At 38.6% G+C, this 25,677-nt stretch overlaps 1 protein-coding gene across 3 annotated transcripts in view; it reads right to left on the bottom strand.

The window, feature by feature from the left end:
- The window catches only part of pdzrn3b (PDZ domain containing RING finger 3b), an 83,034-nt gene that overhangs the window by 4,774 nt on the left and 52,583 nt on the right, over positions 1–25,677 (bottom strand). For 2 of the 3 annotated variants that reach the window (XM_046855105.1, XM_046855098.1), the window contains exons 4-5: positions 4,141–4,388; positions 1,740–1,827 (exon numbers count right to left, since the gene is read on the bottom strand). In XM_046855105.1, the coding sequence (XP_046711061.1) occupies positions 1,740–1,827; positions 4,141–4,388 (336 nt within the window). Of the gene's footprint in view, positions 1–1,739; positions 1,828–4,140; positions 4,389–16,221; positions 16,467–25,677 lie in introns of those variants that run through there. The other variant, XM_046855113.1, reaches the window with a different exon arrangement.

Raw genomic sequence — 25,677 nt, 5'->3', positions numbered from 1 at the left:
TGTGTCTATATATATATAACACATTAGCATATATAGTACATTACCAGCAATACCAGGCAGATATACATCAGCAGAACAACACAGACAAGGCCCCTCTTATCTGTCTCACAGGCTTTTAAGTGGATTGCAGCCATTTATTTTTCAGAGTCAGGGCTGACAGGATGAACGAAGAGCTCAGGCAGGCGCTGGAGTCGAGCCTCGTTTATCACTTGTCAACACCTGTAATCTGTAAAATACAGATTGCTATTTCCAAGAGAGGAGACGGATCGAACGGCTGACTACCCAAATCTCCTTCAATCTCCTCGGCCTCACCAGTTCAGCCTCAATTTCCACTGAAAACACTTGAGCTGATTAGATGCCTTGCTCTTTAATGGATCTTTCCTAGCTGTATTTTACACTGGCAGTGTTTGATCATACTTTTTCAGCATGATATATTAGTACAGCATGGTTAAAGCATGTAAATCCTGCCAGCAATTGGCCCCATTTATCAATCTGTGTGTGTCAAGTTGAGTGTGAATGATTTCGCAGGCCAAAACCGAACCAAAAATTCACCCCAGATTTACTACAACACTGACTTTCTACACACTTCAGTGTTTAGGTTGATACATTGACATTTACCTGTAAACTACAGAGTGAACAGCAATTAAAAATATCATAAACTAAAGAAATGTGGTAGGAGCTGAATTCAATGCAGAAACTAATTCCCCTCTTATTTTGTGGCATTTCTTTTATGCTGAGCCATTGGCCCAAACTCTCATAAAATTTGTGTTCAAATGAAATGAATAAGCAATTTAAACTCAACAACATAATCTATAAGTAACACCGTAGCAACTTATTTTCAGTTATAAGAGTTGAAGCCGATCTTATATGGGGGACACATTGATAAGCCGCCTTATAAGCTTTAAGGTTTTACAAACTACAAAACATTTTTTTTTGTGTAAATGTTATTGCCAGTGAATACATTTCTTCTTATCCAGTTTAATAAATTGTGTATGATGTGTGGAAATATACATAAAGAAAACCATGACGGAATATGGTTTTCTCCACTATGCACTGACACTGACACTGCCCCTCTTTTATCCCTACATTGCAGCTGAAGGACAGATCATTAGGGAAAGGACTATTTATTGTTTGTGAGAAAAAGGGCCAACGTTGCTTTGGCATTCTATTAATCAGTCATGCGTTTCTGTGGCCCCATGATGACATATGAACAGTCTTCAAAGCCAGTGAAAGGTCAAAGCAGAACTTTGTGCTGAACATCTGTTCGGAAAAAAAAAACTGAACTTGACCTCATTAGTAATACGCAGATGACCCAACTCACTTCATCACAGATTCTGTCTCCTACTCGTAATTATAACCTTTCCACTGACTTACTTCAGTTCAGAGTCCTAGAATTCAGTGATATTTGGAAATGAACTCGCACGATGTGACGTAGTCAATGGGACTGACCAGATCAGTGTTCGAATAAACTGGGTTTGTCAACAGAATGGATCAACTGCAGGAGAGTACACCGAGTAAACCTTAATGCTATTGCGCTGGAGACAGTCAGGCTTTGCGCTGTGCTGTTATAGGCTACAGTGACAGCGCATTAGAAATGTATCTTCATTTATATTTAGGGGAAGAGCTAGAGTGGGAAAACGAGAGAGCGAGATAGAGAAAGAGAGATTGGAGAAGAAATAAAAGTAACAAATCGAAAAATTAAAGACTATGTCAGGTGTGTGTGTGTGTGTGTGTGTTACCTCATACTCAAGTTCTTCTCTTTCCATATCCTGCTGCATGGTCTCTAGGTAATCATTCGGGTCGAAATACTCATGCCCGGGAGAGTGCCTATAAAAATAATACCGCTATCATTAAACAGCTTATAAAATACATTTCTTAAAAAGGCCCTTGTTATGCTAAAAATACACTGCCCATCCAAAAAAATAAAGTCACCACCTGGATTTAACTATGCAAATAGGTAAGAGCCTCCCATCGGATATTTACTGAATGGATGATTATGTTTCAGCTGGCAACAAGTTATTTAACCCTAAATCATGCAGTAAATAGCATCTCATTTCTTAAATAACCATGTTGGAAGACGCATCCTGTGATCGTGGTCGTGTTTCAGAAGGGTCAAATTACTGGCATGCATCAAGCAAAGAAAACATCTAAGGAGATTACTGAAACTACTAAAATTGGGTTAAGAACTGGAAGTATAGTGGGGAACCATCATCTTCGAGGAAGAAATGCGGTCGGAAAATAATCTTGAATGATCGTGATCGGCGATCACTTAAACGTTTGGGGCAATAAAATCGTAAAAACAACAACAGTAGAACTCACGGCTATGTTTAATAGTGAAAGTAAGAGCATTTCCTCACGCACAATGTGAAGGAGCAATGCAAGAAGGTCCAAAGTGATGGGCGCATAAAGGTAAGAAGAGCAGCGGATGAACTGATGCACCCATCATGCCTAGTGCCTACCGTACAAGCCTGTGGGGGCAGTGCTATGATCTGGGGTTTCTGCAGTTGGTCAGGTCTAGGTTCAGCAACGTTATGTGCCCAAAGAATGAGGTCAGCTGACAACCTGAATATACTGAATAACCAGGTTAAAGGATTTTTCTTCCCTGATGGCACGGACATATTTCAAGATGAAAATGCCAGGATTGTTCGGGGAAAATGCAAACTGAAATGAACTTTAAATCCACAGATGTCCTGACAGGTTTCTGGTGCTAATGAAGACCTGAGTGAAGTAATGGAACTTAGGCGCTTCTTTGCCTAACATTTCTCCCATTGCTGATCCCTACAGCTACACAAATCAACCATTTGAAAGTTTGACGTTGTGTTCCTGCCAATCTACTCAATATATTGGAGTAAACTGGAATGTGTATTTGAATATAATACATTTTAATAAGTTTTAAAAGAATGTGTGTTTGTACTAAACAACTAATAAAATAGGTTTGAAAAACCTTGAACCTTGTAAAGTATAAGTATGCTCAGAAGTATGTTTATGTCTATTGGCAAGAGTAGCTCACAGCTTTATGTATTTGAAATATTGATTCATTCATTTTGAAGTTTATTTACTTTGGAACAGCACTTTATCTTATAGGCCAGGAGTTTTTTTAGACTGAGAATCCAGCAAAGTATTTCAGCAGACTAAACTAAATACTAAAAATACTTCAGCTTCAGTAGCAGACCCACAGATACAGACTTATTTACTCACAAGCGTTTATGTAAAACTCTTTAGCTAAAGGTAGTTAAATGGAGAAAATCAGAAAAAGAAAAATGTTTATACATTTTTCAGCAGGTATGTGTGTCTCCTAAATCATGTGTCAAATTTAAAATTGAATCTCAGTCTCCAAAACTGAGAAAATCTGAGGCAGAGATTTCAGAGACTATGGCACTCAAATGAGCAATATGAGAATTGCGAGAAATAAAGTCGCAGAAAGAAAACCGAAAACATTTTTTAATTCTTTTTTTTTTTTTCTAACAGAAAACAGCGAGGGCGAGAAGAAGATTCAGGCCAGAGAAAACAACTAAACAATGAAACTTTTAATTTCAAACTAAAACAAACAAAAAAAGTATTTTAAAGTCATTTTGAAATTTTTAATGTATATAAATTTGTTTTTGCATTTTCATGCAATATGGCAATCACATGCATTACATGGGTTTAGTTTTCACAGATATTGCAATTTCAGAATCAAAATGTATCGAACTAAACTGTACAGAAAAAACTCATTTACATATTTGAGCAATAGCGCCCTCTTAGGTCACAAAATACGATGGTCACTGAATCTGGTGTAACCCCCGCCGTGTTTCGCCCGCATGAGAAACAGCATATCCTCTTCGAACAGCACGCATATGTAACCATCGATATCAGACTAAAACTGCCTCTTCTGGGCAGCCTGAAATAGCGACCAGCGGTCAATCCCAAGGATATCGTTACATCTGCCTGCTATTTGAAGAGGAGAGGTGTCTCTCAAGAGGAAGATACCAGTTCTTCAGCCTGTTCTGCTATGACTTTATTCTCATAATTTTGACTTTATTCTTATATTGCTGCCACATTATACTAGTTATCTTTGTTTTTTTGTTTGTTTACGTGGCACTAAAACGCTGTCGTAAGTCTGTGCAAGTGCCCAGTCTGCGAAAAAAAGATGGCGCTCACCCTTCAGGTAGCATGTACTGATCAAGTACAGGAAGTGTCGCGGCAGGCAGCTTGCTGAGGGCCATAATGTGCTGGAAGGTGATGTCTGTCTGCGTGCTGATGTCCGTCATCTGTGCATCCAAATCAGATCCTGCCAACTTGGGCTTCGGTGCCCTGCGCAACACATGCACCATGATGGGCTCTTTGGCTGTGCGGAAGGCCTCTACTGCCTGCTCATGAGTAGCATTGGAAAGGTCTTTGCCATTTACCTAGAAACAGGGAGAAAGTCTGTTAGAGCCGAACTGTCGTTTACCATTATATGGTTTATTTAAAAAAAACAACCCCAAAAAAAAACAACCCTTAATTTAAGGATCATTATTAGAATATTATAAAGCCTGTGTTAACATTCACAAAGCGAGAAGAAACTTCTTAGCTGTATAAATGGCTCCATCAACAGGGTCTGTTACAGCTCAAGAGAAACGAGTACCAAAGAAAAACAGCTGGAAAATCCATAGAATGTCTTTGTATAGTATTTGCATATCACATGGCTGCACAGATTGACCATTTTCATCCGTCTCTACATCACTGAAGATGAATTGTAATAAACTCACGTTTCTTCTTTTCAGGGTCAGAGACAAATGCAGCAGAATGGAAAAGTTAATTAGAACGAGCCCCTTCTTAATTAATCATGGCTCTTTGGGAAACCAGATTGTGAATAAAGAGAGTGGGGGTGTATCGAGAAACAGATTCCTTTAGCGGAGCAATTTTAGGGCCAGTGAAATACGGCACCACCCTGGGAGATTAAGTGGGGGCAGCGTGTTAACCTGCAGCGATGAAAACCGCATCACGCCAATAGCAGGGCGGAGAGAGTTAATTACAAAAGTAGGATGTGCAAAGAGACTTTTTTATTTTTTATTTGACTTGTCAGTGGGTTGCCAAAAGGACTGATTAACTAATCGGAAACAGCAGGATCTGATGCATTTTTTAGGTGCATCAAGACATAAACAGGGAAGCCTACTTGTCAGGTAATTAAAAAACTAGAAATTACACTAGAAACAATATAGCTGTAAACAAATAAACAATCTTCGAAAGGTGTCCTTACGATAGTGGTGCTTGAAAGGCAATGCCAGTAAAGCTATACAAGTACTGCATATTATTTTCAATTCATTTTTATTTGTATAGTGTTTTTAAAAATGAACATTGTCTCAAAGCAGCTTTACACAGATAATGTAGTAATAAAAAATTAATATGTTCTTTATAAGTAAGTTTGTCCCTGATGAGGATGCTGATGGCGACTGTGGCAAGGAAATACTCCCCGAGATGGCATAAGGAAGAAACCTTGAGAGGAACCAGACTCAAGAGGAAACCCATCCTCACCTGGGTTGCACCGAATATCCATTTATTGCAGATATACGATGTTGCGGGTTACAGTGATTGTGATCAGAAGCAAACTGTAGTCCTGAGTCATTGTAGCAGACTGTTGACATGAACTACAGTCCAAATCCTTCCTCAAAGCTCCCGTTCTTACTCCGGAATTTCATAATGAACAGTAATACTGCTACTATAGATCACATCTTAATGTTACTGATATGAGTGCTATTGATGCATTAATCTAAGTAGTAAGTAGCACTAGGAAGGGTCCCTGGTGGTCTAGTGTTTAGGATGCAGCGCTCTCACCGCTGCGGCCCGGGTTCGATCCCCGGTCAGGGAACCAACCACAGTCACTCTCAGTGCCGGTCCCAAGCCCAGATAAATGGGGAGGGTTGCGTTAGGAAGGGCATCCAGCGTAAAAAACACGTGCCAAATCAAACATGCGGGTGATCTGCTGTGGCGACCCCTGATGGGAGAAGCCGAAATAAAGTTTTTTTTAAGTAGCACTAGAAAAAAAAAAAGTATTATATTAAAGCAATACCAAATGAATTTAATACATTTTTCATGAATATTCAGAATACAGTCCACCTTACACAGTGAGCTAATATAATAGTAATATACCCTAACATACTGTACGTTATTTTAGGCTGTGAATCAGCCCGATACCAGATATAAATACAGAAATATTTCTGGTTTTTTTTTTTCGACTGAAAGAGTATCGTAGCTAGTTAAATTAAGTTACTACTACTAACTGGATATTACACCTAGGGTCAGCTGGCTCTTTTCTCACAGCACTAACAGAGCATCTCCCTCAACGCTTTACCAGCCACAGCAATCCCAATGTGTTCATATGTGATTCCTGGATGAGAGACAGCTTCGATAGGATCTTGCGCCTAGGGAATTTACACATTCACACATAGTTTTACCTCTGAGCAAAGCACAAATGCACATTCCAGGGATGATGAGACTGATGTGGATTCTTAAGAAACGGACATGCAATAAACCTTTTCTCAGATTTACCTTGACGCTAATATAAGATAGTAATATTCAGTGTTTCTGGACTGCACAACATTAGAATTCTGATGAGCATAAATGCACATTGCATCTGACACCAGTCATAAAAAAAGATTTCTGCATGAAAGCCATGAAGGCATCTGATCGCTGTTGTATCCGTGAGCTTGCCCACTTAAAACATTAAGGAGATATCTAAAAGACGTTGATAAAGATATATGGCTGGCAGAACGACGGTTACTCAAGCACTTATAACCAGAAAAGGATTTACTCTAATCCTATCTTGAAGGCAAACTGGATCTGAAATGAGCTCCCTGTAAAAAAATTTTTAAGTCAGAAAAGACTATTTTGAAGAAAATCACAACCATAAGAGTAATTCCCGAACCAAATAATTTCTTTACTTACACAAAAAAGCAAATCCATAACAATTTTTTTCCAAAAGAAAGTGAAAAGTTTGAATAATACAGTAATTTGCAGGAGAAATTCCACTAGAAATCTGACTTTCGTTTATTGCATGAGAATTACTCTGAACCTTTTTTCCTTCTATCCACTTTTCAACATCCTCCTTTGGGCTTTTATTTCATCCAAGAATTTTTGAGTAAAAAAAAAAAAAAAAACAACGCTCCACTCACTGTGCTCAGCTTCCTGCAAGATCTCCCCAGGAATCTCTTTCCCCTCTTGAGCCCATGACCCCTGAGACAAAGCACTGGCCATGCAGCCTGAGCTCTACACCCAGGATCCTCCCTTATCCAGCTCCCCACCAGGGGATTCACTCCACCAGAACTCCTTTTCAACAATCTCACCTTTGACACAGCCTACAATGGCTGGGAGTGGTAGCCTTTAGCAACTCTGTGAACCAACACTCTTCCCCCTGATGAACTACAGAAATGTTCACCCCTGTAAGACACTAGTGACATCACGGCTCCAATAGCCTTTCATTAAGTCAATGCCAGTGAACAGAAATGTTCTGACAAACTGCTCAAAAATGATTACGGGGAAAAAAAAAGAAATTCTACGTTTTGACATTTTGTGCAATCTTACATGTCTAAGGCAATGAATGCCTTCAAGGATTTTATGTTAAATCAGACAGCTGGGTAAATGTTAATATTCAGCCGAGTCCTTGTTAATGGCAGGAGGCCTCAGCGCGCACTCTTTGCCTGGAATAATAATGAGCAATAATGATGAGCAATAATAATGAGCAATAAACCACTGCTTTGCATTTTGAGTGCTTAGCATGAGGCAGACTTTGTATGAACAGAATCAGCAGTGTGATTTTACATTCCATGAGGTGTTTTGAGTAAATAGACTGTTAGCAATAGGCTGTTAGTATTGATCAGTGCACTGATTCATTCTGCACACGCTGTGATCCCAGCTAGTCCTTGGGAAAATGTGGCAGTATGTCAACTTTTCCAAACCAAAGCTTTAATATACCAATCTTAAGATAGTAACAATCACATTCTTCAACCATAAGAGAAGAGAAGAAGGCGAAGAGTGAAATGGATTGGCAAAAATCCCAATTACTAGGAGATCTGACCACGTGTGTTAATCCTCCCTTTCGTACATGTTTAGTAGTCTGGTCACAAGAATAAACCCAGCAGAACTGGTGTTGGTGTTTTACTTCTTTTATGCCTAATGGTGGCAATGGGAGCTTCTTTTGGATGCCGTGAGACCAAGCAACTTTTCTTCTCCGATGGCATGCATTCTTGATGTGGATTAGGAAGCGAAGACAGGACGCTTGTGATGGGCATAAGCTGCTTGGAAAAATACGGCATTATTTATTTCTACCTAATCTTGTTTAAGCATGGGACATTGCATTTTCCAGAGGAGAACGATAAAAGGAAAATGGTCACTTCCTCCAAGCTCTTTTTGGCATTCTGCACAGCTTAATAAGAACTGCTTCAGGTGGAAAACAAACTTTTTCCCACGCTCAGATGAGCCAAAATTAGCACATGATGTCAAATACTAAGTGGAACGGATGCATCATGATACCAGCCTACACATGCCAATATCTATTAATGCAAATTTACCTAGAAGCATAGATGGCTCTCAATGATCTCTGATTTGTATTTCGAATACTTTTATGGAAAAGTGTTACTTGTGATGAAATGTTGATAAGTGGGTCAATCATTATAGAAAAACATCACTGGAGTCGAAAAGACGGGCTGACGACACGAGAGACGTGAAACTAAAAATGCCTGCTTATCCCGATCGGCTGAAAGCGGTTAAATTCCCATCATTTATTTCATCTCCCTTTCACGGTGTATGAGGTGCCATTGAGCCCTGAGGTTTTCTGTGAGTGGATAAGTTATTCAAGCTGCTAGAAGGTAATGAGAGATAATAAAGTGTTGCACTGAGTTATATTGTATTTTATTTAGTTAAACTGAAGCATTTCTGCATTTAAACGCTGCCTGATTGATGTCTTAAAGGTAAATGCAGGGAAAAGGATTGATTCATCTTGCCAGTAATGATGAGAAAAGGGCAGAAGCTTGCACTTACATCATCGTTAATTAACAACGGTTTCTCATTTTGCTAGATTGATGAACGGAATACACTATTCACAAAGAACAAGCGGGGGCATTCATCAGAATCAGGTTTATTGGTCAAGTGTGTTGACACACACAAGGAATTTGCTACCCAGCTGTTGGTGAATCTCAAATGTACAGACATAAATAACCCTATACATTTAGCTTTAACTACAGTTTAGACTATAATGTGCAATGAATTTTTGTAACAGAATCACAATCACAACTTGTTATACACTATAATGGCGAAAAACTTGTCGGCACCTTACACACCTTTATTACCGGGGCCACAAAGTTGGCATGAGCGCCCTTGAGTGCCCTCAGCGGCCTGCCCTTTACCTCACAAAACACCTTAGTGTTGGCTGAACTGGAATGCAGACTGCTCCCCAAGAAGCTCTTACCCGACATCAATGCATACTCACTAATACTCCTGTGGCTGAATGAGCACATCTTCATAGCCACCCTGCAAAAACGAGTGGAAGGCTTCACAGGAGAGTAGAGGTTATTATAACTGCAAAAAATTAAGGACTAAATATAGAATAGGATTCGAAAAGCACAGATAGGTGGAATGTTTGTGTCCAAAACATTTGGCCATATAGTATAAGTATAGTATATAGTATATAGTATAAGACTTCTTCCATTAATGTTAAATATACAAAGGTAGACACTTATTTTTTGTTAAATAACAGCACATTTTACTGAAATGTCCTAAATTAACATGCAACATGACCACCATAGCAGTCCGTGTAAAGTTTGCTCTTTTATATGATGCTATCTTTTTTTCTCTTTTTAAAAACAAAACAAAAACAGTACAAGTCCTGTGATTTGAATTAACAGCACTGTGATATGTCCAGAGATGGGAAGTAATGAAGTATGAACACTTTGTTACTGTACTTACTTTCTGGTATTTGTACTTCACTATTTATTTTTGGACTTTTTTCTTCTTTTTATTTGACACAAATATCTCTACATTTTTAATGTGACCAATATTTTTTCCAATATTATGACTAATATTTTTTCATCTCATTGTGCGCCGTTTTCAGCCCATAAACCTGTTTCTTGTAATTGCGTGCCTTTTTTCAGCCTACCGCTGGTATATTATTTCCTGGCTATCACTCATCACCGACATAGGCTAGCCTACAAGGCTAACAATGAATATAGCTAACGTGGATGAGATAGAGGGAGTCAGCGATGTAAACATGACTAAAAACAGACATTCTTAATCACCATCATATTTTCTCTGCTTGTGTTCTATATGGTGGGTGTGAAATTCTTTCGTATCAATAAATTAATGTGAGATGAGGTCCAGTTACCAGAATGACACAAACAGTTCATATTAAAGGCTTCTTTTTACTTAAATACAAGTCCGAGCCCAAACTTCTTTACTTTAACGTGAGTGAAAAAGTGTAGGCAGTGATTTAACTTTTACCAGAGACTTTTTACAACATGAATATCTGTACTTCTACTTAAATGAAGGATGCATATACTTGTCCTGAGCAAGTTTTGGTAACCAGTCATATCCTCGAGTTTCCAAAAAAAGAAAAGTTTTCAACAAGTCAACAGTAACACAATTTCCTAGGTTACACAGAATGTGCAAATGTGTATACAAAGGGGAAATTAAGATTTTACCAAAAGGGGGAAAAAATTTAATTTAACAGTTAGTTTATAGTTTATACATAACACCAGGTGTATTAACATAAATTCTTTATGAATAGGAGAGATGACGTGTGTTTATAAAGAAAAGGCAGTTATGCCACTGGGCACACTTTTGTTTTAATAAAGGTTACATAAAAATAGAAAATAAAAGAAATATCTAAATCAATTCTACTATTTATTTTTAAGACAACCCATATTACTGTATTAAATTACATTTCAAACAAAATTATAGAATAGTCTACTTTTTAATTTGTTATTGGCTACTATGGTTTAACTGCTTTTTTTTTTTTTTTTTTTTTTTTGTGAAGCACCAAATATACATGGAGCTCATTCACAATCCATAATTTCAGACTTTAAAATGAATAGTGCTATATGTATATTGGTCAGAAATAAGGAGTTGACATGAACTGCATTAGATTCCATCTTCTCAAAAGACTATCATTAGAAGATGACACTTTTAAGATCCTACTGAAAAAGCAAAAGAAATATGATCTTAGTTGGGTGCTTCACTGCCTCCATTGCATGTCCTAAATATCAGCTGTCCGGCACTGAGGGATAGCAATGATTAGGCTCTGAGGGAGGACTCGGGCTGACGAGGAATAATGAGAAGTAATGGCTCTCCATCATCTGCATTTAAAAAAGAGGCCCACAGCTCTAACAAGAGATTAGACCTCTCTATCAAGATGTTTTATTCATCACTCTGCATGGACACTAGGGATATGGCCTGCTTTTCACCTCCGGAACATGTGTTCACACATGCAATTTATATCGTTAATCATGTCCCATCATTTACCAGTAATAACAAGCCTCCAGAGGAACACATTGGAGGTGTTACTACAAAGGCGTTCGCAAATGAACTCATTTATCCATTGTACACTGAATGTGAACTGTTCATAAAAAAAAAAAAAAAAAACAAATAAAAAAAAAAAAAGAGAAAAATAAACCCAAAAGGATGACACACTGCAATCATGGTATTTTGATCACACAACTGGAAGAACAAAGACATGCTAACAAAAGACTTTACAGCATACACCAGGAAAAGCAGACGGCACATTTAATCTGTCCTGATGTCTTTGTTACTTTTGAGGATCAAAACAAAGCGCTTGTGAGCATCTGTTCAAACATTTCCGCTATAAAAAAGACCCATTCACACCTGCTCCTGTGTGTCCATAGAAAACACCACATCTGTACTGTATTTCAGTCTAAAGTACTAGGTTTAACTAACGGGTTATAGTATAATACCATTGTAAATATTGTAAAAATAATCATTCCCTTTATATACTGCACTAGCAGTCCTTGCACATTTTGCATTTTCAGCATATTCATACATTTACAGTATACACATACAACGAGTCTACTGAATATACTTATCAAATGAACACAATATCAAATAAATTATTATTTTTTTAATCAATAATACATTACCTGTTAATATGTTTCTTATCTGATCTTATATAAATTACAGCAGTATTGGCTTGTAATACCTGGTGTAAGCATAACCTCAACTTTTTCTTCAATCTGCCTTTTATGTTCTATTATATATAATAGTACTCATTGGGTTACACTGTTTTTTTATTGGTTTCATTAATTTGACCCCAACTTCTGTCACCTTACATGTGTGATAACTTTGAATGATGTTACATCTTGATTAGCCCCGTTATGGGTAATCTTCTCTCAAATTCAGTGTTTTGGTGCCTGTTTGTTATGCTGTACCCTTGTTTTGTCTACATGTCGTGTCTGTAGCTATCGCATTGTATCTGTTTCTTGTTCGTGTCACTTGTGTATCTCGTCATGTGAGAGAGATTGTTTTGTCTCGGCTTGTCCAGAGTGTACTGATATGTCCCTAGTGACTGCTGACCACCTGCTTCAGTGCGAAACAGCTGTGGAGGCGCTGTGGCCTCAATCTGTTTCCGATTAGGCTTAGTGTCTGCCTATTTCCCGATTCTCCTCAAATCATTCAACGCAATCTGACCATTATGTCTCCGTCAACCCTCAGGAACACCCAAACTCCACTCTAAGGACGTTCCTAACTGTAAGATCGCGGTCCTATTAGAGTCAATAACAAAATCTTAAGCTTGCTGTTCCTAATTAGCGAGAAACAAACCACTGTTTCCATAGAAATGTTTATACTATTCTTAACAGTTAATTAGATTATCTGCATGAGTAACATCCTAAATCTATTTCCCACTCTCCTCTATCTCGCACAAGATATACCCTTATCTCTACATGCGATGTAATTGGATTTACGTTCATTTCCGTACAAAATTACCCTTTTCTATTCTCCCTTAAGATAATTTGTTTTAATCACATCAGAAGCTCTCTGGGACAGAGAATACACCATAAAGCCAAGATCATTACAGAATCTAACAAGCTAGTCAGCGTGAAAGCTACGAGACGAAATAAATACAGGCGCCATGGCGATTACCGGCTGCTTTTGGGTCTATATACAGTCAAACACAGGTTCAGCCGTCCAGATTAAGGGCAAACACCAATGGAGAAACTTGCATCTCCACATGGTGCATAGCCTTCCAGCTTTGAAGCTGTCAGCACGGGGTTGTGGTGCACTTAGTGAGGTCAACTCTTTGCAATGACAGCTAGAAAAAGTCACACTGTGCCTAGTCTGGGCTTCTCCCCCTATCTCCCCTTGAATGCTTTCAGGAAAAACAGTACTAATATACTTTTTTCCATATAGGATACATTTTCTGGAATCAGTGGGTAGAAATATTTTTTTTTCTCCCCCAAACAATATAGCTAGTATTGTTTAAGCTTTGCCTAAGCGTACAATACAAAGGCACTGAGGAGTATATTTTCTCTCCTGTCTGTGTTTGACTCAGAAACACTGTCGAGACAGAAACGAAAGTGCATGAAGGAAGAAAATGATGGAGAAAATCCTGGGGGTCGGCAAGATGCCAAACACCCTAATGAATAGGATCGTGAATGCATTATCTGAGGATGAGGCCAGACTGGAGTCTGGACCTCCATGTAACCCCTCCATTCTCCCACAAGCACACCCACTCCTCCTTCACCAGACACGTTCAAGCTCAGGCGATCTCTATCTGGTGCCATTGAACTATTCAACAAAAGAAAATCCAGGTCCTACATTTCCACACAGGACTACGAGTACCATAACCACCCATGGAGCATATTGTGGGAAATATGGCTGACAAGAGATTAAAGGAGTTTTATATTCAATCAAACCTTGAGCTATATTCAGAAATTGCCTGCTTTCCAGCGATTGCAAAAAAAAAATGCTCTACTAATAGATCATGAACCTTGAATGATGCTACTGGTATCAAGAGTTGTGCTTCTGGGTAAAAAGGATGGTGCTGCTCATTGCTGTCAATCATGAGTAACACTATTCTGTTGTGTGTGCCTGAGCTGATGTATGCTGAGAAAGGCAGTAAGTGCTTTTCTCAAAGACTACGAGGTGGCTTTCTTTAAGTGTCTTGGAGGAAGCACATTCTAGCATCACCTACTTGGATGATAGAAAAGCGGTGTGAATTTGGAAAACGTGCAAAATAAAGAAAATCCAACAGTGTTTACTTGAGTTTACTCGCTCTTACTGAATAACACGTTGGCAAAAAACAAATCTCTTAGTAACCATATCTTTCGCAAACAGCTCTTTGCATGTCTAAGAATTAAATATTTACAAAATGATCTGATTAAGAGTTTCATATCACATGGACAAGAACCATAAATCACCCGTCATGGAAGCAGACTGATGCACAAAATATCTGATGCATCGATGGGTAACATTTATTGGTGAAATTTAATCACGCTGCTTGTCACTTGGCTTTGACTATGTCACACAGAGATAATGCTTATCCCCTACACTTATAGAGGTAAAAACTTCTTCCTCCTGACTTATCATTTGACGAGAAGGCTGAAGGGCAGATTTTAAGGCACACCGGATGCTTTATCGGAGGGGTGATAAATAGAGTTTGATGATAAACATGGGCGCCTGCCTTTGTGTGCTGAAGCTCCGTCCACTCAGATGGTAGACCTGCTCGGAATAATTGGCAAGGCGAGGGGGCAATAAGACTAACAGCATGCCGCCCTTAGCTAACAGTCTGCCAATCAAACCTAATTGACAGGTCTCTATAGAGAATGGAAAGATAGGACAAAGGGATGTGATCTAATCTGGTGGCCCTATATTTCATTTTTTGTTTGTAACTGAAAATTCTGGATTGAAAGCTAAATTCACTGAACACACACACACACACACACACACACACACACACACACACACACACACACACACACACACACACACACACACACTTTTACCTCAATTTAAAACAAGGCTGTTAGTACCACTCACTCTTAGGTTTGATCAAAGCAAAGCTTACAGACAGAACAGAGACAGAACATTGATATCAGCAGAGAAATACAGAGCTATTACAAATGAGAAACACAGTGTTTTGTGCACAGAAAATACATAAAGTAGCTAATACAATGCACTTTCTGGAGTTTCTTATTTCTCAATTTCTTGGGAACATTTTCAAGCATCTGTTTCCATATGGGATCAACAACTGGTGCTTTTATTTATAATTTATTAGCTTAATGTTTTAGTTATTTTGTTATTGGGGTTAAGGCTAAAGGCATAACATAAATTAGCTACATTACTAATTACGGTAAGAGTAAGCCACAACGTGTGTGTGTGTGTGTGTGTGTGTGTGTGTGTGTGTGTGTGTGTGTGTGTGTGCGTGCGTGTCAGTAATTGAACAAATAGGCTCAACACAGCCCCCTGCTGGCTCATTCACATCCCCAGCTACCATCTGCAACAGTAGATCTCAGCATCCCAAGACAACAAAATTCAAAAACTAACATCATAGATCATACGACAATATAATTAAGAGCACACAGTAACATTTCCATACTTCATGTGCAAATGTGCTGACTGAAAACCTTCATGAACACACCTAGATTTCTTTCGTTACATTTGTTTTGTGTTTAACTTTCATTTCAAAATACACAAATTCTAAGAGTCTATATATAAAATATATAAAAATGAGAACGGTAAACTAAGAACAATTTGAGATTGAAAATGAATGGGACACAGACGAGCCCTGAAAAAAGTAAATAAAAAAAAAGCAATGAAAAAAACAAAGAGGAAGAAAACTTATTTGGTGGAGGGAGAATAGTAAAAAAAAAAAAAAGCCCTTAAGTATGTGTTTTAATGATTTCTATATTCGTGAATAAGACAATATATTGTAAACGGCTCCATTATTCTCATGAATCTATATATTACAAGAGAACCGGTTGCAGCTAAATCGGAGTTCACAAAATTCTGCATTTAGCACCCACATCCACAAATAGCAGAATCTTAAAATGACATGTAATATCAAGAGTCATCAGATGACATTACACAACCATGAATAATAAAATAATAAACTATTTGACATCATCTCCACGAGGTCCATACAAGAAACAACAAACATGACTCTATGCGAAAGATTTCCACAGTTCCAAATCATCCCAATCATCTAGCACAGATCCAAAATATTCATAAAAAATGCACAAGTGAAGGAAAGTCAGTTACCCGGCACACTTCATACAGTAGTTTGTATCGCTCTGCTGGCTTCTGTAAAGTACAGAGGCTGCATCCCATGATGAAGAGTTCACACCATCCAGCCTTCTCTCCGGAAGAGAGCAGTAACTCTGTATGCTCTCTCCCTCCTTCCTGTGAGCTGCTCTCTCACGCTCTCCCTCACTAGTGAAGATTTACACACACTCCACGCTGCAGTATTCTCTGTGTGAAACAGACTGAAGTGTGCAAGTGCAGTCATTTCCTGCCCTCTCCCGCTCTCCCTGCCTTTTATGCTTTTATACCACTAACACAATTCTGCTTTTACACACCCACTCATGCATATTAAGCACAGAGTTCATTGAATATTCATAAGAGGGATGAGCCATAATGACTGGGGGAGGAAATAGGGGAATCTGAATACTATTATAATGAACAAAAAAAGATAATAAGTAATCTCTCTTTACAATAAAACCAGAAAAATTCATCAAACAGACCATTTACCTTACTATCTACGGCATTTCATTGGCCCTTTACTTGTACCTTGCACAATGACAAAGTTGAATCTAATCTAATTACATGAACCCATATGTGAGGGCAATTAGGAAAACCTGCTGAATATGCCTAAAACCGATTCTATTAAACAATATATATACTTTAAACTGTAGTGTAAAAAATAAAGACCACCAAATACATGTTTTACATTTTATCTGCTTCCTAACACTGTACTGTTTGAGAAATGTTACAGTTCAGAATGCTTTTAAAAGCATATCTAGCAGAAAATGTAAAAAGGATTTAGACCGTGTGAAGGATTTATTTTATTTTCCAGGCCACTTGCATTCAGCTGGACACATTTACAGTTATTCCTAAAACATGGCAACATCACAAAGGCAAAAATAGGCTTAATGTCCTACAAGCGAAGCAAACGAGGCAAAAATGGACAACACGAAGTGAGCCAATGAATTAGTCATGATTTCCGTGACCTTTAATGTATTTTCACACAAACCAGAAACAAAGACGATTCAGAAGCCGCCTGCCCCATCACTTGCTCATGCTAATAGCTTGGCCCATAACCAAACAAGCAAACAGACTGAACTACTCACTGCCTCATCAACATGGCATGTAGTACACTGCCAAACAAGGCTGATTGATGTAAAACTGCATAGCCTTCTGAGTCGCATTCGTTCATTTGGTGCCTGCTCTTTTTGTGTTTAACAAAAGGGGCAGTGTAGACCTGGCGCCCTTCTGCCACTTCACTCTGGTGCCACTCATCCAACCATACGTAAATGCTAATTAGAGATCAGTGACATTGAGCTGGACAGCTTTACTTGTACACCCACACTCGAACTACAGGTTGTTTACTTCAATGTAACACACTCACCATCAGCACCTCCCATGTCGCAACCGACAATTACGTTTTGTGTAAAATCCTTTTTTCAATGTCAATGTACTATGCTGTAATTATTATGTATGGCATACAAGCCATCTTGGTTAATCATTTTGAATTAACTTACACATTATTACACAATTAAATAAATGCTCCTAAATATCGATTATGGGGACGAAACAATCCGTACTAATTCTGGTTAATTGTTTTGTTAAAATTATCCAAAATAACAGAAACTGGTGTCTACTTATAATGTAAGGAAGTCTACTGTGCATAATGCAAAACACTTCTGTTGTTATTGATCATACATACTGTATTGATTTCAAAGTTGTATTTAACCTCCTTGCCTACTTAAACAACTTGAATTTAATATTCGGTACATATGGAACATTTTGTTCCATACTCAACTGATACATCAGAGCATAACTAATAGCTACTGTTAATGGCGATAGTGTATGCATTAACAAAGTAATCAGTCGCTTGACTAATTGTACCATCAGATAAAATGTGAGCATACGTGATGTACCATTTAATCGGCAAAAAGAAAAGGTCACACATACTTGAGGACACCGCTTGTCATTTGCCAACTTTTTAACTTTTTTTTTTTTTAACTAAAACTCAATCTGTATAAACACTATATTGCCCAAAGTATTGGGTCACCTGACAAAGGTGGAGGCACTCATTTGTATAGGACGTCTATAAATACGCTATAATATTTTGCATTCGCTTAAACTTGGAAACCCAAACCTGTTCCAGCATTGCCTGCTATAGAGCTCTGATCTCATCCCTACTTAACACCTTTGGGATGAATTGGAATGCTGACTGCACCCCAGACCTCCTCACCTACATCAGTACCTGCCTTTCATAATACCCTTGTGGCTGATGAACACAAATATCCATAAGCACACTCCAAAAATCTAGTGGAACAGCTTCCCAGAAGAGTGGAGGGAATTATAAGAGCAAATTTGGACTAATTGTGGAATGCAATGCTCCAAAAATCATATACTATATGTATGACCAGGTGACCCAATACTTTTGGCAATTTAGTGCAGGTTCAAACAGAACATTGAACACAGTGGAAGAAATCACCAAGGACAGGCTGCCAGACTACTGCTGATACACATTCACGCATTCATTTACACACAGGGGTTGTTTAGCACAGCGTAGAACCCAGGAGAAACCCAAGCATGCACACGGAGAACATGGAAAACTCCAGATAATGACTCGGGAGCTGAAATGATCAAAAGGAAAAAAATCTTAAATGAATCTTAATGCAATATAGTTGATTGCATTTGAGTTTTCTAAAAGCAGAAGAAATACTCATATCTGGAGGTCTACCTCATTTTGAAGTTTCCATATCCCTTCAGGCCTTGCATGAGTTAAAGGGAAAATGGCTTATACAGTTGAAGTGTAAATGAAAGGTTCCTAAAAAAAAGGCAGGACACTAGCTTGGAACACAGGCAAGAATGTATCCACTTACACTGAATGTCAGCCATGTGGATGGGCTGGTTAATGGTAATGGACAACACTGAGGCAAATGTCATTGCTGTAGATAGACAGCTAAATATCCTACCACAAAGGCTGTGTCCAACTTGACATTCCATACATGCCATTTTATTTTGACACGTTGTACAGTGTATGCCAAAGATATCAGTGGGATGTGAATTCTTTCCTCTGCTGGGTGTATGAGGTTATCAATTGAGGAAATATTATTTCAGACAGACAGGGAGGCTAATAAGGCCTCCACCCTGGATGGGCTAAGACCTTAGTTGGCAGGAAGCTGGCTTGCGTTGTACAGTTCTCATACCTGTCTATATTATGAAAGATAGGATATGATGACCAATGTGCAGATTTTAGTGCCAAAGGTGGGATTTCCTGAGTCTGAGGCCAGCTGTTTCCATATGATCTGGACCGAGGTTAGGGTCCTGGGTCTCCAGTGTTTCCTATGTTCGCAAGAGTTATGCGCTTCCAAAATCGAGTCAATCCCGAGAGATCCTGCTGTTCTGAGATGCTTCCCTTTATCATTTTTCTGTCAGCACTGAGTGTTCTTTTTACCAATGAGATCACATGATGTTATCACAGCTTTAACTTCTTCAAAAACAGACAGGGCAACATCTTAATGTAACATGTGCCTTTAACAATAATTTCCAGTCACAAATCTTTTTCAACCTTCCACTCATGCTAAATCACAAGACAGCTGGATACCCTTAGTGAATGTCCTCTTTTACATACACAAGCTTACTGATGGCCATGATTGCCTAGTGTTTTTGTAAAAGACGGGAAAGAGAGTAACATCTCACCCACTCAGAGAGCATAAAAACTGGACTCCTATTGGATTTGTGACTGCCAGGCAAATGCCCTTTTGTTGCACCACTCAGAAGAAGTCTGATCTTTTACTCTTCTTAGATATGCAGCTAAGATGGAGCCAATGAACAAAAAAAGAAAGATGTGTAACTCCCCATATCCTTCATGACCACAGTAGATGTATCAGTCAGGAATAACCAGCCATTAACTAGCAGTATGATCTCTGCAAAATGGACATACAGAAAATTGACTTCCCAATAGAAATAACAGGATTAGACTGGGACAAAAGAAAACATGGGAATCCTAGCTGCTGGTAGTGGGAGGGTTTATCTATGGGATGACAGCGGCTGCTTTTTCCCCCACTTTAATTAAAGCAGCACAGGCAGTGACCCCTCCTGTCTGGACATTTGTTCTGATACGCCATCCATATTCATGGCCCGGTCTTGCTTAAACCACACACTGTCGCACCACAGGAGCAGTCGGTTATGCTATTATTTTAACTGCTACTACAGAGGGACCAGGTCCTTCCAAATCTCATTCTCAGGTTGTATTGACTGGGCCAATTCTGAAAATGTAATAACACTAAAACTGTACCACTTCATTATCTTTATGGCAGAGGGCTGGCATCAGTCTGTCCGATATTAATAAAGCAATATACTTCGTTTCTTAAATATCAACACTTGAATGTGCATTAATGGTCTTAGAAATTCTACTATTTTTGTCATCATAACCTTGGCTACCTCTAAAAACTCTAAGTGCGTGAGGATAAAAGTGCTCCATAACACGGCTCCAGCTGTGTGCAGAAATGTATCCTCCTCCATTTAATACACTCGATGAAGTTCAGACTTCAGTTAATAGAGCCATGCCCTCAACATTTCAGCCAAACAGTGGAAGAAATGCCATGCTATCCATCTCTCTGAGCTACAGCAAAATTAAGAGATAAAAAGAGGAGACCAACAGATAATTACCAGACACTGGTCCTGGTAACATTATGGTGGATACGAATTAGACAAAACCTAGCATGTGGGAGGTTTGTGTGTGTGTGCGTGTGTGTGTGTGTGCGCACACATTTTTTTCTTTACTAAATGCACTGGCTAGATTAGCAATGTATATTGGTCCATCTAACCACACCTGCTCTTTCTGCATTATAATGTCACATGGATGCTTGTGAAGTAAACCCCTAGGGAGTGCCCACAATATGATAAGTAGTTCTTCTAAAATTCTACTTGAAAACATTTTATTACTAATATTCCAGAGTTATATAACTACAAACAACAACTGATTCATTGGTAGGAAGTATTTATTGCTAATACTAATAAAATCTACACAGCAGCCCACAACAAATTTAGCTAAAACTAGAATATTATAAGTACTATGCAGACATTTCACTGGCTTGTGCCAGTGCTTTTTCTTAAAAACGATATTGACTAAACAGTACTACAAAACAGAGAAACTGCAGGCTACACATGCTCATCAACTGGATAAAGCCATGATGCAAAAAAGTGAAAGAGACTAACTTTTTGAGTTACAGCAACTAGTCCAGGATATAGATTTGAATAATAAACGTGGTGGTGGTAGCTCAGAGTTTAATACATTAGACTTCTGATCGGAGGATCCTAAGTTCAAATGCCCAATGCCACAGAACTGTCACTGATGAAGTGCCTTGAGCGAGGCCCTCAACTGCTCATGTGTACGAAATAAAGGTAAGCCACTCTAAATAAGGGCATCTGCTAAATACCATAAAGGTAAATTACCCTTACATTTAAATAGGTCGTAAAATAAAAATCTGTACTGAGGGAGCAATTGATTTTCATATAACTAAAGGAATCCTTAACTGCAGACATTTCGGAGCAGTCTGGTAAATGGAAATAAGTAGAAAACATTGTTGATCCAGTGGAAAATGTATAACCAGTATGTGTTCAAACCCTGGCTACTACAGACCTGGTGCAGAATCATACTGCTTATTACCAGGTGATGTAGACCAAGTAGGTCTGAGCTATAATCGAAATATTTCCCACCATATTCACCCCTAATCCTGACAGCTCTGAAAAGATATGATTTCAAGCCCCCGCCAAAAGAAGAACAAAATGGTTCACAGAAAATGAAGAAGCGTCAATGAAAAGCTGTCAGGCACAAGTGAGGACGATATGAATGTATTTAAACGTAAATAAATTGGTGATGATGAGGTGATGAGAGAGGAGGGATTTGGCCCAGGAAAGTGTATTCTCTATCTGACTGACTAATATGCCTTCGGATTTGGCACGTTTCCAACAAACACCGAATTGCCCCTGCTGGTTAAAACAGCACATGTCTATAATAAGGGCATTAAAATCGAGTCGTAACCTTTGCCACAATAAGCCCTCTTTTCACCCCACTTTAGACGACTATAGTGAGGCCTAATAAAATCCTATTTACAGTTCATTATCCAAATGTCATGACAGTCCTCTAGTCAGCTAACTTATGTGGCTTGTCAACGAAGGCTATTAGGCTGGATATTAAACGTGTTCATATTTCATCTGTCAGCCTTAATGAGCTGGAAACTGGGTCTCATATTGTGAGGAGAAAAGTGCTGGACACCTTTTCTTTCTGTCAGGCCTGGGAAGAAGCCAGGCTTCTGGTGGCTACAGCATGGTTTTTGTCTGCTTATATGATGGTATGGTTGTAAGACAGAATTCAGCTAAACAAAAGTAAGTACACCCTTTACATTTCAGCAACCATTTTAGTCTATCTTCTCAATTAATTGGATGTCAAGTCCTTTTTCTTAATTAATACAAGAAAAAATACAATGGGTCTCTTAAAATGAATAAGTAATTTGTTTCCTATTTAGAAAAATGTACATTATTGTTGAAATTCTTCTGGGCTGCTCCCATTTGGGGTCGCCACAGTGGATCATTCGTTTCCATACCCCCGTCCTCTACATCTGCCTCTTTCAACCTACCTGGATGTCTTCCCTCACCACATCCATAAACATTATTGCTGAAATTGCAATCTGTAAAAAACTAAACCCATTCAGTGCATTTAAGTGGCATTTTACAAAAAAAAATGCAAAATACAAATATATAAATAAATAAAAAATCTAATACAATTATCAAATTCAATTTCAAACACTTGGCCAATAAACCTGATTCTGATTCTGATATATATATATATATATATATATATATATATATATATATATATATATATATATATATATATATATATATATACAGTGGAACCTCGGGTTACGAACGCCCCGGCATACGTATAATTCAGGTTACGAATCGCAGTTCATAAAAAATGTTGCCTCTAGTTACGAGAAATTTTTTAGGATACGAGCGTTGCGCACGGAAAAATCGCAGGCAGGTTAGTTTTTTACGTATCGCCACGTGCTCTCGCTGCGCTCTCGTGCAGCACATACACATCCGCTCGTCGCTCTAACAGTGTGGAATTACTGAACTTTAAATACTGTACGTATTCCTATCACCATGCCGCCAACAAAGTAGCCTGATGGAAATTCTCCTTCCAAACAATAACTCCCCCTCCTCCCGCTTCTACGGACATTGTCTCCATCATGCACGCAGCGAGACTTCTTAAAGGTAAGGTACCATTTAAAGATTTATTGTTTATATGTTTATATGTTTTTATATGATACGATTTCAATATAACATGTTAAAAGTAAATAATATTAGTGAATATTGGCGTTATTTTTTTCTTAAGAAACACTTTTTGGGTGTCCAGAACGAATTACCGAAGTTTCTATTCATTGTTATGGGAAAATTTGTATCGGGATACGAGCTTTTCAGGTTAAGAGTAAAGTGATGGAACCAATTAAACTCGTAACCCGAGGTCCCACTGTATATTCAAATGTGCAGCTCGTATAGCAGTACAGATTTACTTTTCTCTAAAAATAAATCAACATAAAGACATTGTCAAAATAGCTGACAACAAAAGTGAGTACACCCTAAATTAACATGTCAAAACTGTGTCCAAAATGTCAATATTCTGTGTGATCACCACTGTTATCTAGCACTGCCTTAATCCTCCTGGGCATGGAATTCTCCAGAGCTGCACAGGATGTTGCTGGGATCCTCTTCCACTCTTCCATAATGACATCACAGAGCTGCTGGATGTTAGACAGATGGCGCTTCTCCACCTTCCGCTTGAGGAGGCCCCACAGGTGCTCAGTAGGGTTCAGGTCTATAGACATACTTGGCCACTTAATCACCTTAAGCTTCCTCAGCAAAGCAGTTGTCATCTTGGTGGTTGTTTGTTTGGGGTCCTTATAATGCTGGAAAACTGACGTTCGGCCCAGTTTCTGAAAGAACGGTATCATGTTCTGCTTGAGAATGTAGTAGAACATGTTGGAATCCATGTTTCCCTCAATAAACCAAAGCTTCTCAGTACCAGCAGCACTCATGATGCCTCCACCAACAAGCATGACTGTAGGCAAGACACAATTTACTTGGTTCTCCTCACCATGGGGTCACCACACATGCTGGACACCATCTGAGCCGAAAAAGGTATAGTCTCATCAAACCACAAAAGATGGTTCCAGTAATTAATACTCTTGGACAGGTTGTCTTCAGCAAACTGTTTGCTGGCTTTCCTGTGAGCAGAGTGGAACTTGTCTCGGAAAACCTCTGTATGACCCTGGCCACTGTACTGTAACTCAGTTTCTGGGTTTCGCTGATCTTCTTATGTTTGTGGAGAACAACAATTCTAATTCTCAAATCCTTTTTTTTTGCCATGAGGTGCCATGTTGAACATCCAGTGCTCAGTATGAGAGAATTGTACTCAAAGTATCAAATATTAACTGCTGTAATACATGATACCCAAATTTGGATGGTCCTATCAAGCAGACAAAAACATGAGCATGATGAATAGGACAAGCGACGTACAGCTGTTATCACTGACAATAATGGCTGGAGTTATTTTCAGCACAGTAAATCTATACTGCTTTACAAGCTTACATTGACTACGCTAAAATATATCCATGTTTCATTTCTATAGTATTGTCCATTGAGAAGATATATATATATATATATATATATATATATATATATATATATATATATATATATATATGTGTGTGTGTGTGTGTGTGTGTGTGTGTGTGTGTGTGTGTGTGTGCGTGCGTGCGTGCGTGCGTGCGTGCGTGCGTGTGTGCGCCAGTCAGACAGAGGTTGTATAACCCACTTGACACCGTTTCACTGATAATTATCTACAATGCTTAATCCTTATCAATACAAATCTCATCAGCATACAAAATCAATTTGATTATCCAGTCAACTAGCATGACAAAGGCGAGTTTTTCACATCTCCAGGTCCCTTGTGTCACCCTGCCTGCGTATACACAAAAAAAACTGGCATTTAAGTGTCAGTCCCTAATCTTATTAGTGGAAAATATGAAAATTGATTTGTATCAGTTAACTATTGAACTTCTCAATTTCCTGTACTTAATCGATGGGTTAATGAATTTCTATGATAATTCTGAGCATGAAACCTAGATGTGCAAATGCAATACTGAATAATCCACATGGAATTAAAGCTATTTAATCAGATTTTTTGTCATATGTTAACTCTATAAATAGCAACGCAAGACTGGTAAATTTCCTCCAAGGGCCATTTCAAGAGGCTCCTCAACCCACAACAGAAGCTTGTCGATACCACATTTAGGAGCCTCAAAGAAGCACTCAGAACTCTTTTAAAAAGAGAAAACAGACACAAGGTGCACTTAGCCAGTGTCACCAATTCTTTTACAGCCTGGGTTATTAGGCTGACCATTATTCCCTGGTAGC

This window comes from Silurus meridionalis, chromosome 1 (assembly GCF_014805685.1).
Source record: "Silurus meridionalis isolate SWU-2019-XX chromosome 1, ASM1480568v1, whole genome shotgun sequence".
NCBI lineage: Eukaryota > Metazoa > Chordata > Actinopteri > Siluriformes > Siluridae > Silurus > Silurus meridionalis.
Note: the sequence above shows the minus strand (reverse complement) of the source record. Positions and strands in the feature narration are given on the sequence as shown.